This window comes from Bemisia tabaci, chromosome 1, assembly GCF_918797505.1.
Source record: "Bemisia tabaci chromosome 1, PGI_BMITA_v3".
Taxonomy (NCBI): domain Eukaryota; kingdom Metazoa; phylum Arthropoda; class Insecta; order Hemiptera; family Aleyrodidae; genus Bemisia; species Bemisia tabaci.
This window is the reverse complement of record NC_092793.1, coordinates 16,371,481-16,385,929: the sequence shown is the minus strand read 5'-3', so window position 1 is coordinate 16,385,929 and position 14,449 is coordinate 16,371,481. Positions and strand designations below refer to the sequence as shown.

Genomic DNA, 14,449 nt, shown 5'->3' with positions numbered 1-14,449 from the left:
TCGTTCCTATATGCGCTGGCATCGAGCTTTTACTGTCGACCGCTTACTGTTTCCTCCGATCAATTGGATGTATTTCTGTCAAACGGAACTGTGTGCATTATGAGGTGAGCCCTCTTATGCATATATTCTTATGGGTCTAAGGGCTCATGTCTTAACACGCATAGTTCCGTTGGACAGAAATACGTCCAATTTTAATAGAAATAACTTCATCAGAGGTAGCGTAACTATATGACATGTTGCTGGATTTCCTCTTTGGTTTAGTTGATCTCTTTTTCCGATGAAAACCCAATGAGCGTTTTGCTTTTGCTTTTGTAGTTGTCATAACTGCAAAGTATTATACAGGGGTCTTAGAAAATTCTTTGCTCAGATTTTGATGAATCAATAAATGAATAAAATAAGAGAGGAAATTAGGAAACTTAACTTATGTATTGTTAGATTAGGATTAGGATGTTAACTGATTTAGGAAGTTCAAACTGACTATTCGGTGCTTAACAATTCTAATTTAGGAGAGAATTTTTCGAAGAATATGCCTTGAGAACGGTTTTACTTGAAAACGTTAATAACTCAATTTTTTTCAAAAGCTGCAATTATGCGCCTTGTCCTCCAAGCCCCTCATTTGTATTTTTCAAAGGCTAGTCTGGGGGTGGGTGCCTCGGTGCCTCCCCACCACATTCTGTAGTTTCTCTTATTCGTGAAATTTCGAATGGTTCCAGGTGGGATTTACTTCATTGTGTCACGGTCACTTGGGGCCGAGTTTGGAGCCTCGGTAGGGGTGATCTTTGCGTTTGCCAACACGGTGGCCGCCTCCATGAACACGATCGGCTTCTGCGAGTCCCTCAACGACCTCCTCCGTCTCCACGACACCAAGATCATCGACGGAGGCGTCAACGACATCCGCCTCGTCGGCGTCATCGCCATCTTCGTCATGGTCCTCATCTGCGCCGCCGGAATCGAATGGGAGTCAAAGGTAAACATCACTCGAAGTAAAGGGAACATTCTTTCCGTTCGAAATATATAAAGCCATTTTTTATTGGCTCTTGTATTTTGTAGGTACTTTATATGGTGTTACAAACAGATGATCATACATTTTAGACACTAAATTTCATAGTTTTTCAGGATATCCGCAATTTTATTGCAAAGGATGAAGTTACAAAATTTTAGCATCATTGCAATGCTAAAGGTTCCTTTTTGCAAAATGCAATCCAGTTAGCACCTTAAATTTCAACAACAGACATACATAACTATATTAATATTTTTAAAACAAAAATGGTTTCATTTCCAAATAATTCTTTTTAGGAGAGAGAAGATTACTGGGCCGTGATATTCCTCCAAACGATCGATAAAGAATAATCTTTCTTGTGAGATTAGGATCATTGCAGAGTAGGAAGGAAGGTTTTGGGATTGCCTAATTTGTGATTTCGCAATTTCTCCTGTAACATGATAGGTCTATAAAATGGTAGAAAGTGAGGGGCCAATGTAGGTATTCATTTTGACTTTCGGGCTCAGTTACCTACTTTTCTATATTTACATGTGCGTATACAAAGGGTCATGCGTTGATCTAAAACTTAAAATTTCAACCAACGCTCAACGTGACCTTTCACGAGTTATTGGAGATTGCATGATATGAACGCGTCAAAAAGTGCAAGATGCTATCCACAGACAAATGCACCTTGAAATACTGCTCTATAAAGAAATGAAGCTGACATAATAAGTTGTCATAGCATCGTTTGACCTGTTTAGGCTTGGCTATCTTAAGAGCAAGTGGGTTGAAAACGTGCACTAGAATAGTTTATAGATAACGATGATACTATGCGTCACAAGTACATGGTCAAATGTGAGAAATTGTGTAAACATCATTATTGAGTAAATGGGTTGCGTATTGCACAGTTGCATCCTTCGAGGTGTAACTAGATCATAACTCAAAAGGGTCCATGATTAATACACTTATTTCCACACCCGCCCACATCATGTTCGTTCCATTTTTAACCTTTTTTCTAGAGGAAGGTTTACATGTTGGAGAGATCTTGAGTAGGACATTCAGAAGGAAATGATGACACTTTTTTTAAATTGTGTCATCATGCCTGAAGAATTCATATGCATTTGTAATTATGAGGCTTAAAGTTGACATGATCTTACAAAACTTCCTTAACGCACTTGATTTTTAGAGACTTGCATTTTATGCTAAAATATTATTACATTTGGATTTACTTTAGCTGCGATTGAAAATCAAATTTTCTTACGAACGGAAAATCTTATTTGTAATCATCACCAAAATTCAGTGGAGAAAATGAGTAAGAGAGTTCTTTGTGGGGGCTCATTCAGCTGCATAAAAGTCGGTCTAATATAATAATAACAGTTTTTTCGACTGTCTCTTACTCTAAACCATCCATTTCAATAGCTGAGTATTGTGCAGCATTTCAATAAAAGTTCATTTGTTTTTTACAGGCGCAGAATGTCTTGATTGTTTTAATAATAGTCGCAATGGGAGATTTTTTGATCGGAGCAAGCTGGGGTCCAATGAGCGACTTGCAGATTGCCAGGGGCTTCACGGGTTTTAAAGGTGAGGTATGAGCTTTCTGAATACTTTCTTTGCATATTTTTCTTCATTTATTTATACATCAAGAAGCCAGTTTAATAGACACAATCCGCCTCTAAAATTTACTTTCCCAAGAAACAAAAAAATTCAAATGTCCTTATCCATGAAATTAATTTGTCCTCTTATTATTTTTTTCTCAAATCTCATCGGACTTTTATTATAATTCGTGGGGTAAAGACAACCGCGGATCCGTAGGCTAAGAAATACATATTTAAATTATTACTAGAAATAAAGACCTCCTTTTTCTATTTTACGTTGCTGTAAAAAAAAAAAAAAAAAAAAAAAAAAAAAAAAAAAAAAAAAAAAAAATTGAAACATGTTAAATATTCGGCTCCTGTTTAGAGAATACTTGATTGAGCATTCAAGAACTTAGACATTTCTCAGTCTGCTCTCAAATAAAGTGTTCGTGTTTATGTGGAAAATTACAATCAGAATTGTGTTATGTGGAAAATCCGTTCTCCTCACCTAAAGATTTTTTTCTTTCTGGGTTATTTTTTCAGCACAAACCCTGATAGACAATTTTTGGCCGGATTATCGTTTCAGCGAGGGACAGGAACAGAACTTTTTCTCAATATTTGCAATCTTCTTTCCATGTGTTACCGGACTCCAAGCTGGAGCTAATATTTCAGGAGATTTAAAGGTTTGACCAATTATATTCGTCGTCTATATCTTAAAAAGTTCTTTATTAAGTGCTTTAAAAGCAGAATTGATGAATTAACTTAAGAAAGTCAGAAAAAAGTTAGAAAAAGTCAGTTTAGTCATAGAAAAATCGCGGAGAAAAAAAAAGTGAGATGCTGAAAAAAGAATGCAAATGCCATCGCCTCTTCTCTTGCAACATAGGTACCATAGAAGTCAATTGTATCTAAATACTGGGTGGTCACGCTTGAAGAGCGCATGGATTGAAGTTTCATGTATTGATTTTTCTGTCAAAAATCTAACAATATTGAAATGCTCGATTGGCTGAAGTATTAGTCTCGGGCTCAAAAAACATTTGAAATTTTCTCCCGGAGGAACAAATTATCATCCGTCAAAACATAGCCTTATGATTTGCTTACTTTAAGAATTTCCTTCAGTTAAAGTTTCCATTTGATATGGACATATCTCGTTAAGCAAAGCTGATAAAAGCTCTTACTTTTACTCATCAATTCTACTTCTCAGTGAGAGCGTGGGCGCACCCTTGCCTCGTGCCTGGCCCAAGGAAATTTTGACTGTGTGTGGCCACTCAATACCACTTGACTCCTTGATGAGTATAGAGGGTTCCGGTTCCATGTCCTCCTAGAAACAATTTCAACAGTAGCGTGGCGTGAATTGCGATATATCGATTGTTAAGACATTTAAACCTATGGAGAAGGATCGATAAACAGGGTGTTCGCAGCGAACACCTTAATAATCGATTCTTCACCATAGCCTCAAATGGAGAAATATCGATAATCGATCATTCACGCCACGCCACTGCAAGTTACGCCTACGATCGAAAGTTGTTTCACCATGACTTCATTCTCCAACTAAAGTGTGCGCTGCACTGTCACTGCTTGCAGAAGTGTCTTATCAATTAATGAAAAAGCTATTCCATTGTGAAAGACGAATCTAAAGAACAATAGATTCTAAAACCTTAGAAACCGTAATTTTCAACTGTTAATGAAGTTTGCCTTGAAAAAATGAGACTGTTAATGCGCCTCAACCAGTGTATTTAATTCAGAAGATTTGACGATATATGTATTTTTTCCCAACTCGTAATATTGTCATTAGCCCTTTGTCCACTCGTCAAAATGGCGTTAAAATGGAAGCTCAAAATGAATCGATAAATACGAGCTGCTCGCGATTGTTTATCAAGATAGAGTCACGCCGCTCTATTTAGAGTTGCAACACTCATCAATCGCATCAAGTCCCGACTTTGAACCACTTATCGTAGAAATCGATTCACTTTGAGCTTCCATTTTGACGCCATTTTGACGAGTGGAGACAGCGCTATTCCATTATTTGGGATCGGTGGGGGGGGGGGGGGGTCGCAAATTTTTTTGTTCGTAGAGTTGGTTATATGTTGTTGCGGTCACTAGAGTCCTGGTCACATATAGGATCCCGGGGAAATGTAGTAATCGGGGCTGCATTTCTGTCAATTTTAATCATGCCTGAAGTAACGTTTACTGACCATAGGAAGGAATGATCAGGAATATTAGCTGCACCTAATGAATCTTGTCGTAAATGACCATACTGTTCAGTCAAAATGAATACATTGAGCTCACCTTTCTTGGTTTATTGCCTGTGTTTAAAATCCTGTCACTCTAACCGAAGTTCTTCGGAGCACGGAAAAAAGCTTACTGCCTCCAACCCACTGTGGTTGCTAAAATTTCGATGCATTGCTCCATACGTATAGTTACACGTATAGGTTACCAATATTACTCGCCCAGGTAACTGAGGTACGCGCATAGGTACACTTACCGTCGTCTTCCTTACGAATGAACTCAATGTCACCAAATTTTTCCTCGTAAATTGCAGTTTCACCAAGAAAATCCTGGACATTTCTGGCTGGATATGTCATTGATTGTTCTTCTGGTGTCATGTAAAAATCAAACAAATTTTGGACAAAAATTGGGTTAATACATTCGTGTAAAAAATTGAATTTTTTAGTCAATTTCACAACCATGGAATGGAGTTACAGTAGACTCTGGATTATCCGGAACAATTGGTGCCGGGCTCGATCCGGATGAAAAAGAAATCCGGATAATAATGGTAAACACAAACACCACCAACCAACACCACAGTATTCTTATTATGTATACATCATGTACATACTAACGCGAATTTAAAAGGTTAACGCCAAACTGAACGACTCAATGGTGATTATGAATGGTAGCCGACAACGATAAATTACAATACAACGATTAAAGCGCGTAATGCGTGAAGTATTCATGCAGTCTTGTAGCCGCTAATGTGCGTTTTAGGCTAACTAACCGACTGCACTGCGTTTGGCGTAATGCGAGAAGTATTCATGCAATCTAGTAGGCGCTAATGCGTTCCACGCCGACCTCACTGTTTGGCGCAATGCGAGAAGTATTCCTTCAGTCTTGCAGGCGCCAATATGCCTTGCGACCGCTTCTCCGCTCACTTATCGGAATGCGTACGTAGTTACATGGTTGCAGAATCGATCCGGATAATCCAGAGTCCGGATAATACGAAGCCGGATAATCCAGAGTCTACTGTACGTTCTTTCGTTAAAGGAAACCACCTTTTTAAACCACCTATGCGTGTTTCATGTTAACTCTAAGATAAGTAATTTTGAGGAATAGCCCATCTCAATTTTAACAATTGCGATGGGCGATAGGCAACGGTTTTTTTTTGTTTTTGTTTTTTTGTTTTTGCGTGAGCCTACCTTTTCCTATTGCACAAACCTAATTTGGTTCATACTGAGTATAACTTGTGATTTTAACATAATTTTCTGGTCATTATCGCAGGACCCTGGCACAGCCATTCCGAAGGGTACTCTACTCTCTCTCCTGATTTCGATGGCATCCTATTCCCTACTGGCCCTTTACTCTGGTCTCGTCGCAGTGAGGGATGCAAGCGGTGACGTCACTGAGCTTGCCTCTCGTGAATATCTCAACTGCAAAACGCGTCATTGTGAATATGGTCTCATGAACAGTTACTCGGTGAGTACTTCCAAAATTGCAATCGTTTGATTTCATTGCTTTCCTTTTTTTACTGTTATGCATCGTTCCCTTTGGCGTCCGATTCCATTGTTTTGATGATCCAGAGACATTAGTTGGACTACATACTACGATTGAAAAATACAATTTCTGGTTCGGAATTAGTTTAAAAACAACATATATGTGCCATTTCTTTCCGTATGCACTTAAGTGTTTTTATTGATGAGCCAGGAATTATATTACTTAATTGCAGAATGTAGTCCAATTGACAAAAACACTGTGACCCGAGCAAAACGTTGAGATTTTACATGATGATCACAGAAACACTTTCCTTTGAGAAGATAAAAAACCAAGTAAGTGTCGACCAAGACATGGCAAGAATTGGCTTTCTAAGGAACGTCTCTTTTCATGAAAATAACCGCAAAAGACGTTGTATACGTTGAAAACTTCCAAAATCAATGCAAATAAGGAGCAATTACATACAGCGCATTCAAACTTCCCAATTGGGAAAAAGCTAGAACTGACTTGACGTGCTTTATAAACATGATTTCCTCACCGCAAAGTTGAACTCATTACGGTTAAATGCGTTTATAACATTCTATGTAAAATTTTGGTGCGCAAACATCTATTGCAGTACTTAATTAATAATTACATACCCTGTAGAGGTTTTAAGTAAAATTTTATCGGTGCACAAGGAATCTGATGGCAAGAAAAATCAAAACGCCTACAATTAATTGTATATGCAACACGGACATCCGTGAGGTACGAATAGTTATATCGGCGCAGGCGTTGAAAAACATTGCCGCACGTTGCCCGATGTTCCCTTTTTGAGTGCATGACATATTGCCGGCTAAACTTGGAAACCTCACACCGGTGCGGTTTCCTTGCGATATTTCATCTTTATTGATAATTAGAGTTTTATCAATACGAAAAATTGAATAATTATTTTATTCCACTTCTCTATTTATATAATTTTCTGTTTATTAATCGAACGATCCGCCACATTACATTCTTGTTTATTGTTTTAGGTGATGCAACTGTGCTCGTTGTCAGGTGGGATTCTCATCTACATCGGATGTTTCGCGGCGACACTAAGCACTGCCCTGACAAATCTCCTATCCGTGCCCAGGCTTATCCAAGCCCTCGGCAACGACCGCATTTACCCCGGCGTGATTTTCTTCTCCAAGGCCTACGGCAAAACTGGCGAGCCGTTGAGGGGATACGTCATCGTCTTCTTTGCTTCTTCTGCATTCCTACTAATCGGTAATACATACCTTCAGACATTGCATTACAATGTTCGCTGACTTTGAATACAGAAAAATAAATGACTCTTTATCTTTCTAAATGTTTTAAGTTTAATGCAACTATGGGCCGTCGTGGCCGGATTTACATACTTGCCGCCCATGGGCCGCCTGTATTTTGCCGCCCCCCTCTCATTCGTTTTGAAACACCGGTATAAACCATCAAGTCAACGTGCCGGTGTAGATGGGATGCATCAGACGCTTTCACTTGTGTTGGGCACATTTTTTGTAAAAGCCCTGTCAGCACTAGCAAAATGTCGCGGAACTTTGCGCAAAAGTTAAGATCCGTAAACCTATCTCTGTGTGGACAAGGCCTTTCGTTTATAAGAAATGGACGAAAAAATTATGAAAGAATAAACATGAATGTGGTTCAATAATTTTAATTTCCGCCACCGTGCCGACCGCACAGTGTTTGGCGCAGTGCGTGAAGTATCCCTACAGTCTTGTAGGCACTTTGCGTTGCACGCCGACCGCTGCTGACCGCACTGTTTTTGACGCAATGCGTGAAGTATTTATGCAGTCTTGTAGGCGCTATGCGTTTCTCGCCAACCGCTGCCGACCGCACTACGTTTGATGCAATGCGTGAAGTATTCATGCAGTTTTGTAGGCGCTATGCGTTTCAGGTCAACCGCTGCCGACCGCACTACGTTTGACGCAATGCATGAAGTATTCATGGAGTCTTGTAGGCGCTAATATGTGTTTCATGCTGACCGGCGCGCCGAAAGCTTCTCCTTTTCATCTCAAGTCCTCGTCATCATTGCTCTCTGCGCCGCGCCGCTCCAGGCCAAATTGCGTGTTAGGTTTCTCTCTCAAATAGACTAATGAAAGGTGCTGTCACTTGTATCACGACGAACAAATTAAAAATGACAGTACTTTAACTCGTGAGAGCGCTGTGAAAGCGGCTCTCATGTATGTACGTATTCATTTCTATAATCGGAGGTCAGTTATTCTGAATTTTTTTTGAACACATGTTAAATCGTTTGGTGTGCTCTTTGTTGCAGCTAATTTGAACACAATCGCTCCCTTGATCTCAAATTTCTACTTGGCGTCATATGCGCTCATCAACTTTTGCACATTCCATGCAGCTTTTGTACAACCTCTTGGCTGGAGACCAAAATTCCGGGTATTTTTTAGTTTTATGACTCGAATGTATTTTTTTTTTTTTTTTTTTTTTTTTTATTTTCTTCATATTTACGAATATTATGAGTATTGATAATAAATCTTACGCAACTCTGCCAGTTCATCCGTTCCCAAGGAAAATAGTGGGGAATTTTTCCTTTTCTTGGGTGGGGGGGGGGGGGGAGCGAGGCAATACTGTGAGCATATGATAGAAGAAAACAATAGGTCAAAATGTATGTCTCATAGAAGTGGTATCACAAAATGAGAGGAGTGAAGACCGCAAAACTCTTATTTGTGAGTTTTCTTCAGATATTTACCCAAATGAAATTCCCTGGAGCTAGAATCACAAAACGAAATCAAAATCTCTACAGCATATAGTTTCATTATAAAATAGTTATCGATTTTTTCAGTTGGGACCCATACCAAACTATTGAATGCATTAAAGTTGTATATACTTTCCGAGGGTCCATACTACTACCTTCCACTACCATCTAACACAGAAACGACAGAAAGTATGGAAAACGTGTATAAGTGTACTACAGACGGAGGTAAATTTATTTTCATGTACATTGTTGTATTTTTAACAAATTACGTCTGTATTTTTTCAGTATTACAACAAATGGATCAGCTTTATTGGGTTTGTGATATGCCTGGCAATTATGTTGCTGATAAATATAATAACGACTATTCTGACTGTCGTCCTTTTCTTCACTCTGTATGTCACCGTGATTTACCGAAATCCAGGTTTGTTTATTGGCGTTGTCATTCTCTGTTGAATCGTTTAGAGTGATTATTCTTAATGCAAAATCATTAAATTGTGACTATCATTACGTTGAAAATTACATATGTCTCGCTCTCGGAAATTTTCTCTCAAAACTCTCTTTTCGGTTACAGACAATTAAATTTTTCACTGATGGTACACCTTTAAATGAAAAAAGTCTTTTGCACAATACAAGTGTCGTCAAAATTAATAAAAAAAAAAAACATTTGAGCCAAGAAAAGTTTATTTAATTAAAGAGAACTGCTTTAAAAAAAAGTTGTTTTAGCAAGAAAAAATCAGTATCTAACGCCAAAAAAGATTTCTTTAAATCGAATACAATCCATATGTTGAACATTTTGTTCAGTGTATATGTGACAGGATCTGTGAAAAGGGACCTTATTTTCGTTGAGAAAAATCTCCTTAATTTTCATCAAATGCCTGAGGGAGGAAAATCTGAAAATTTTGGTTCAAGTTCGACCTTAAAAGCTCAGAAACTGAAGGAGATATGATACTTGAAGTTCCAAGACAAAAATCCTAAGGCTGCTAAGAAATGTGGTTTCCGCTTTTGTAAAGAATGCACGGTCACATATGTATTGACAGTTATAACTCCCAATTCACATATCATTCAAATTAATTGATTTCTTTTTATAGATGCAAACTGGGGCTCGTCGACGCAAGCAAACGTTTACAAAACCGCTCTGACGTCCACCCTGAAACTGAACTACGTGAGTGACCATGTCAAGAACTACCGGCCGCAGATCTTATGCTTGAGTGGCATGCCACATCATCGTCCAGCCCTTGTCAAATTCGCCGACTGCATCACCAAGAAATGCTCTTTACTTCTCGCCGTCGATCTCTCCGATGTGAGTATAACGAGAAGACCGTGCATGAAGACCAAGTAAACCTAGACGGGAACCTGTTAAGAACTCATTTGAAACCTACTATGCTTTAGCAAAGGTTCCAGGCTCCTATGAAAATCCTGAGGGAGTCTGAGGAAACCATCATGGGAATATTGAGGGTTCCTCTCAGTTATTTACGTTGGTCCCCATGGACCAACGAGAGACGATCCCCATGGAGGAGACCAACAGGGGTCCATACCCCTGTTGGTCTCCTCATTCATTCTATAGGGACTCATTGGAAGAGTTCCAATGGGTCCCAATGCAATCCCCATGGTTCTCCATGGAGCAGCGCAAGGAAGTTCCAGCTTTCGTCACTAAATCACTTAGATTCACTTAGACAATAATTCTGCTGGGAACTTGACAAAAAACAAAGTCATCGCTGTAATTAGATTGTATCTACTTATAAGTATTATATGAGGGGCTTGAAGGACAAGGCGCATACGTGCAGTTTTTGAAAAAATTGAGATATTAATGATTTCAACTAAAACAAGTCTTAATGTATTTTCTGTGGAATCTTTGCTCTCAAATTTCAATTTTTAAGCACCAATAAGTCAGTTTGAACTTTCTTTCCGCCATAAAGATCCATGTAATTTCAAAACTTCAAACACGTATTCTCCTCGAAATGGCAAAAACTCCACATATGCGCCTGGTCCTCCAAGCCCGTCATATGTTTTAAACGAGCGGATTTGAAACCTTTTAAAAAAGTCTACTGTTATTCTTTTCTTTGAATCAACAACATCAAAGGTAAAAATGGCTACGTTATAAAAAATAATAACAGATGCGCAATTCACCTAAAATGGCACGTCGGCAATGGCGTAGCTCTACGGCCCAAAAATTTCTCCTGGAGAGGTCAATGGGTAAAAAAAAAATGACTAACGTTCATGTGGAAAATGACGCGTTTTAGGGAAAGGGGGTATATTCTGGTGTTGGCAGAGCCCAGACCATCTGGAAACACCCCCCCCCCCCCCTCCATTCTGGCTAAGCCACTGGACGTCGGCCATCTTCAGAGATTACACGGTATATTTTGTCATGACAATACGTCGTTCCCCCACGAAAGAACGTAACTAAATTTCAGCGCTGCCAAATTTTCCTTCGCAAATCGTAATTATACTAGCAGACTTTTGGGCATTTCTAACTGAAAATTTTACTGATTTTTCTTTTGATTCCGTGTAAAAATCAGGCAAATTTTGGACGAAAATTGCTTAGGTACATTCTTATAAAAAATTGAATTTCTTGGGTCAATTTTGCAACCTTGGAATGAAGTTACGTTCCTTCGTCCGGGAAGCGACGAATAATGTTTATGTTCAACACAGGACGGATTGGGGCACAAGCAAAGACTCGCTCGAATTGATCAGGGCAACGCTTGGCTTCGGAGCAACAAAATCAGGGGATTTTTCAATGTCGTTCAGAGCGACACCTTCGAATCAGCCGCCAAGAGCGTCATTCAGGCCGCAGGGATCGGGAAACTGAGACCTGATATCCTCATGGTCGGATTCAAAGAGGACTGGCGGGACTGCCCTTATGACGAACTTCTCGGTTATTTCCACACAATTCAGTGAGTTATTTCATAAATTTTAATTTAAATCCACAAGCTCCAGTTCAAGATCCCACCATTCATTCGGTACATCCATAATTTCTACATCTATGATCAGCCACGGAAGAAAACTTTCATCTTCAACATCTGAAAATGGAGCAATGAACCAGTAGACTGGCCCAAATTTAAGCATTCTCATTTTTTTTATGCAAAATCTTGTCTAGAACGCAGTTCTCGAGACAGAATTTACTGATTTCAACTCCTAACTAGATATTAACATTTTTAGTATACATTGGTTACGGACAATTCGAAATCTCCGCTCACAAGAAAAACAATATTCTTGTTTAATCAAATCGCACTCTACAACGATTTTGGCAGGTTTCTAAATCGATCCCTCTAATCGAGTCCCTCTCAAACGTGTGTTTTCAAAGTTTTAACAACGTGCAACACCTAAGCCGAAGCATCGAAATTGAGGTTACCATAATTTTCATACCGCAAGGACTGTTACGGTATCCTTTAGTGCGCGATTTGACTCATGTAAACTTTTGTTTTATTATTCGAAATTACGCGTCAAGATACAAATATCTTAGTTAGAAATTCAGTAATTTTTGTCGCGCCAATCGTGTTTTACGTGAAATTTTGGTTAAGAAACATTTATAACAATTCTTGAATTCGTACATTGTCTATTGATTCATTTCTACACCTGTGACTGGCCCGGGCCATGGAAGGAGAAACCTCCTCAACCATCTTCAACATTTCAAAATTGAGCAATCGATACCAGAGCGTGAGAAATTCCACGAAAACCCGCTAAATGCGACGGAAAAAAAAACACCAAAAAAAATTAAGCGAGGACTTGTTACGTTTAGGAGAGGTGTTCTTGGCTTTTGAAGTTATAAAAATTGCAGAGACACATGAGGTTGCGCGGAGGAAGCTCCTAATTACTCGTATAGCTTCGACGTACTTGTGCCTGTAAGATGGAGCCTTCAAAAAACAATGCTGTGACACGCTCAACAGACGTGTCTCTGCAATTGTTAAAACTTCGAAGGCTGTGTCTTGAGTCAGAAGGTGATGATTCGGAAATAAAGGATGATTTTGTCTATTTTCTTACCTGATTTAGATTGAATCTAAGATGGTCGTATCTGTAACTTATTTTTGCTCAGCAGCCAAAATTAGGAAAATATTTAATTGAATCTATCATCCTGCTTCCAGTACCAGGATTTCCAAAATTTCCGAAAGTATCACAAAACTGTAATGATTCAATTAAAGTAAAATAACAAATCCTGATGCTTTCATAAATTAGTCTTGCCCATTCCAATTTTGCGATAGGCGTTATCAATTCGTTCTTCTGATAGTTCTATTCCGGAGAGTACTTAATTAACTTGTTTGTTTGACCTCTTCACCAAAATTACAGGAGATTCAAATTATTCTAGTCAAATTACGCAGAGTGTTTATATTCGCACTCAACATCCAAACAATTCAGCCAAATTATTATAACAAATTAGGCAATTTTCTCGGTATTGAGTTAGTAAATAATATTGGATGTTGTTATCAATTATGATTTTTACTCACAGATTTGCATTTGAAAACCGGATGTCCGTGACAGTTCTACGACTGCCGCCTACATTAAATAGTAACGGCGGTCACGTGAATAAAGGGATGGATGAGACGGAACTGATCGATAAAAACTCGTTCGCTATCGCCCGGAGTGTATCTGGCATTATTTTACCCTCAGACTCAAATTATGACCTGACCAAGGAGGTCGCGTTGACCTCCTCGAACACAGGTATGTCTACTTGTCATTTCAGGGCACGGAAAAATTGAATTGATGATTTAACAATTTCGTACTTGAAAAAAGTGACTGCGATGTTTTAGTGTAGATTTTACAACAAAAAATTGCTACTTTAACCACCCCCGGTTAAATTAGCTTCCCACTATTCAAAAATGCAATTTTGCTGAAATATTGCAGTCACTCTTTTTAACAGTTGAATTTTTAAACCAGCAATCCATTTTTTTGTCTCTCTCCGCAGTATCTTTCTGCAGAAAAATTACGCTCGTTTTTTCACCCTAATTTATGATGTACTAAGCGCAGGCAAAATGAGAAATTCAGGCATTTTGGAAAGTGCCTGGTTGACAAATACACTTATTCCGTCGAAGTTCCTTAAGCCTGTTTCTCTGAGTATTTTTTGAAATTTCTAGAATTTTAAGACAAATAAAAACAAGAACGTATCACGGAAATGCTGATAAATCGAGGGAAATGTAACATACCTATCAGGCAGGCTACTAAATTTTTAAAATTATTTTGGTTAACTATTTTAGCAATGGGAGATACTTAGAAAGCTTCCTTTAAACTTTCTAAAAGACTATTGAGAGAAACTTTTTCTGCACTTTATATTTGCAATTTTTCATAAAAAAGACGAAAAGAATAAGGCTGAAAGCTGAAAATCAATTATTCCTCAAATAAAGATAAACTCACTTATTCTTTCATAGAGGTTGAATTGTTTATATATTTTTGAGGTTCGCCCAACGCCATTCTTTGAAAATTTGAATTGTTAGATAAATCCAACGAACCATAATGTGTGCTCGCATAAAAATGCTT

At 38.5% G+C, this 14,449-nt stretch overlaps 1 protein-coding gene across 4 annotated transcripts in view; it reads left to right on the top strand.

The window, feature by feature from the left end:
• Positions 1-14,449, top strand: part of NKCC (sodium potassium chloride cotransporter) — a 39,325-nt gene that overhangs the window by 20,090 nt on the left and 4,786 nt on the right. For all 4 annotated transcript variants that reach the window (XM_072296948.1, XM_019055671.2, XM_019055685.2 and 1 more), the window contains exons 4-13: positions 714-967; positions 2,446-2,560; positions 3,097-3,236; positions 6,049-6,243; positions 7,269-7,503; positions 8,543-8,664; positions 9,269-9,404; positions 10,072-10,283; positions 11,633-11,874; positions 13,425-13,636. In XM_072296948.1, the coding sequence (XP_072153049.1) occupies positions 714-967; positions 2,446-2,560; positions 3,097-3,236; positions 6,049-6,243; positions 7,269-7,503; positions 8,543-8,664; positions 9,269-9,404; positions 10,072-10,283; positions 11,633-11,874; positions 13,425-13,636 (1,863 nt within the window). The remainder of the gene's footprint in view (positions 1-713; positions 968-2,445; positions 2,561-3,096; positions 3,237-6,048; positions 6,244-7,268; positions 7,504-8,542; positions 8,665-9,268; positions 9,405-10,071; positions 10,284-11,632; positions 11,875-13,424; positions 13,637-14,449) is intronic.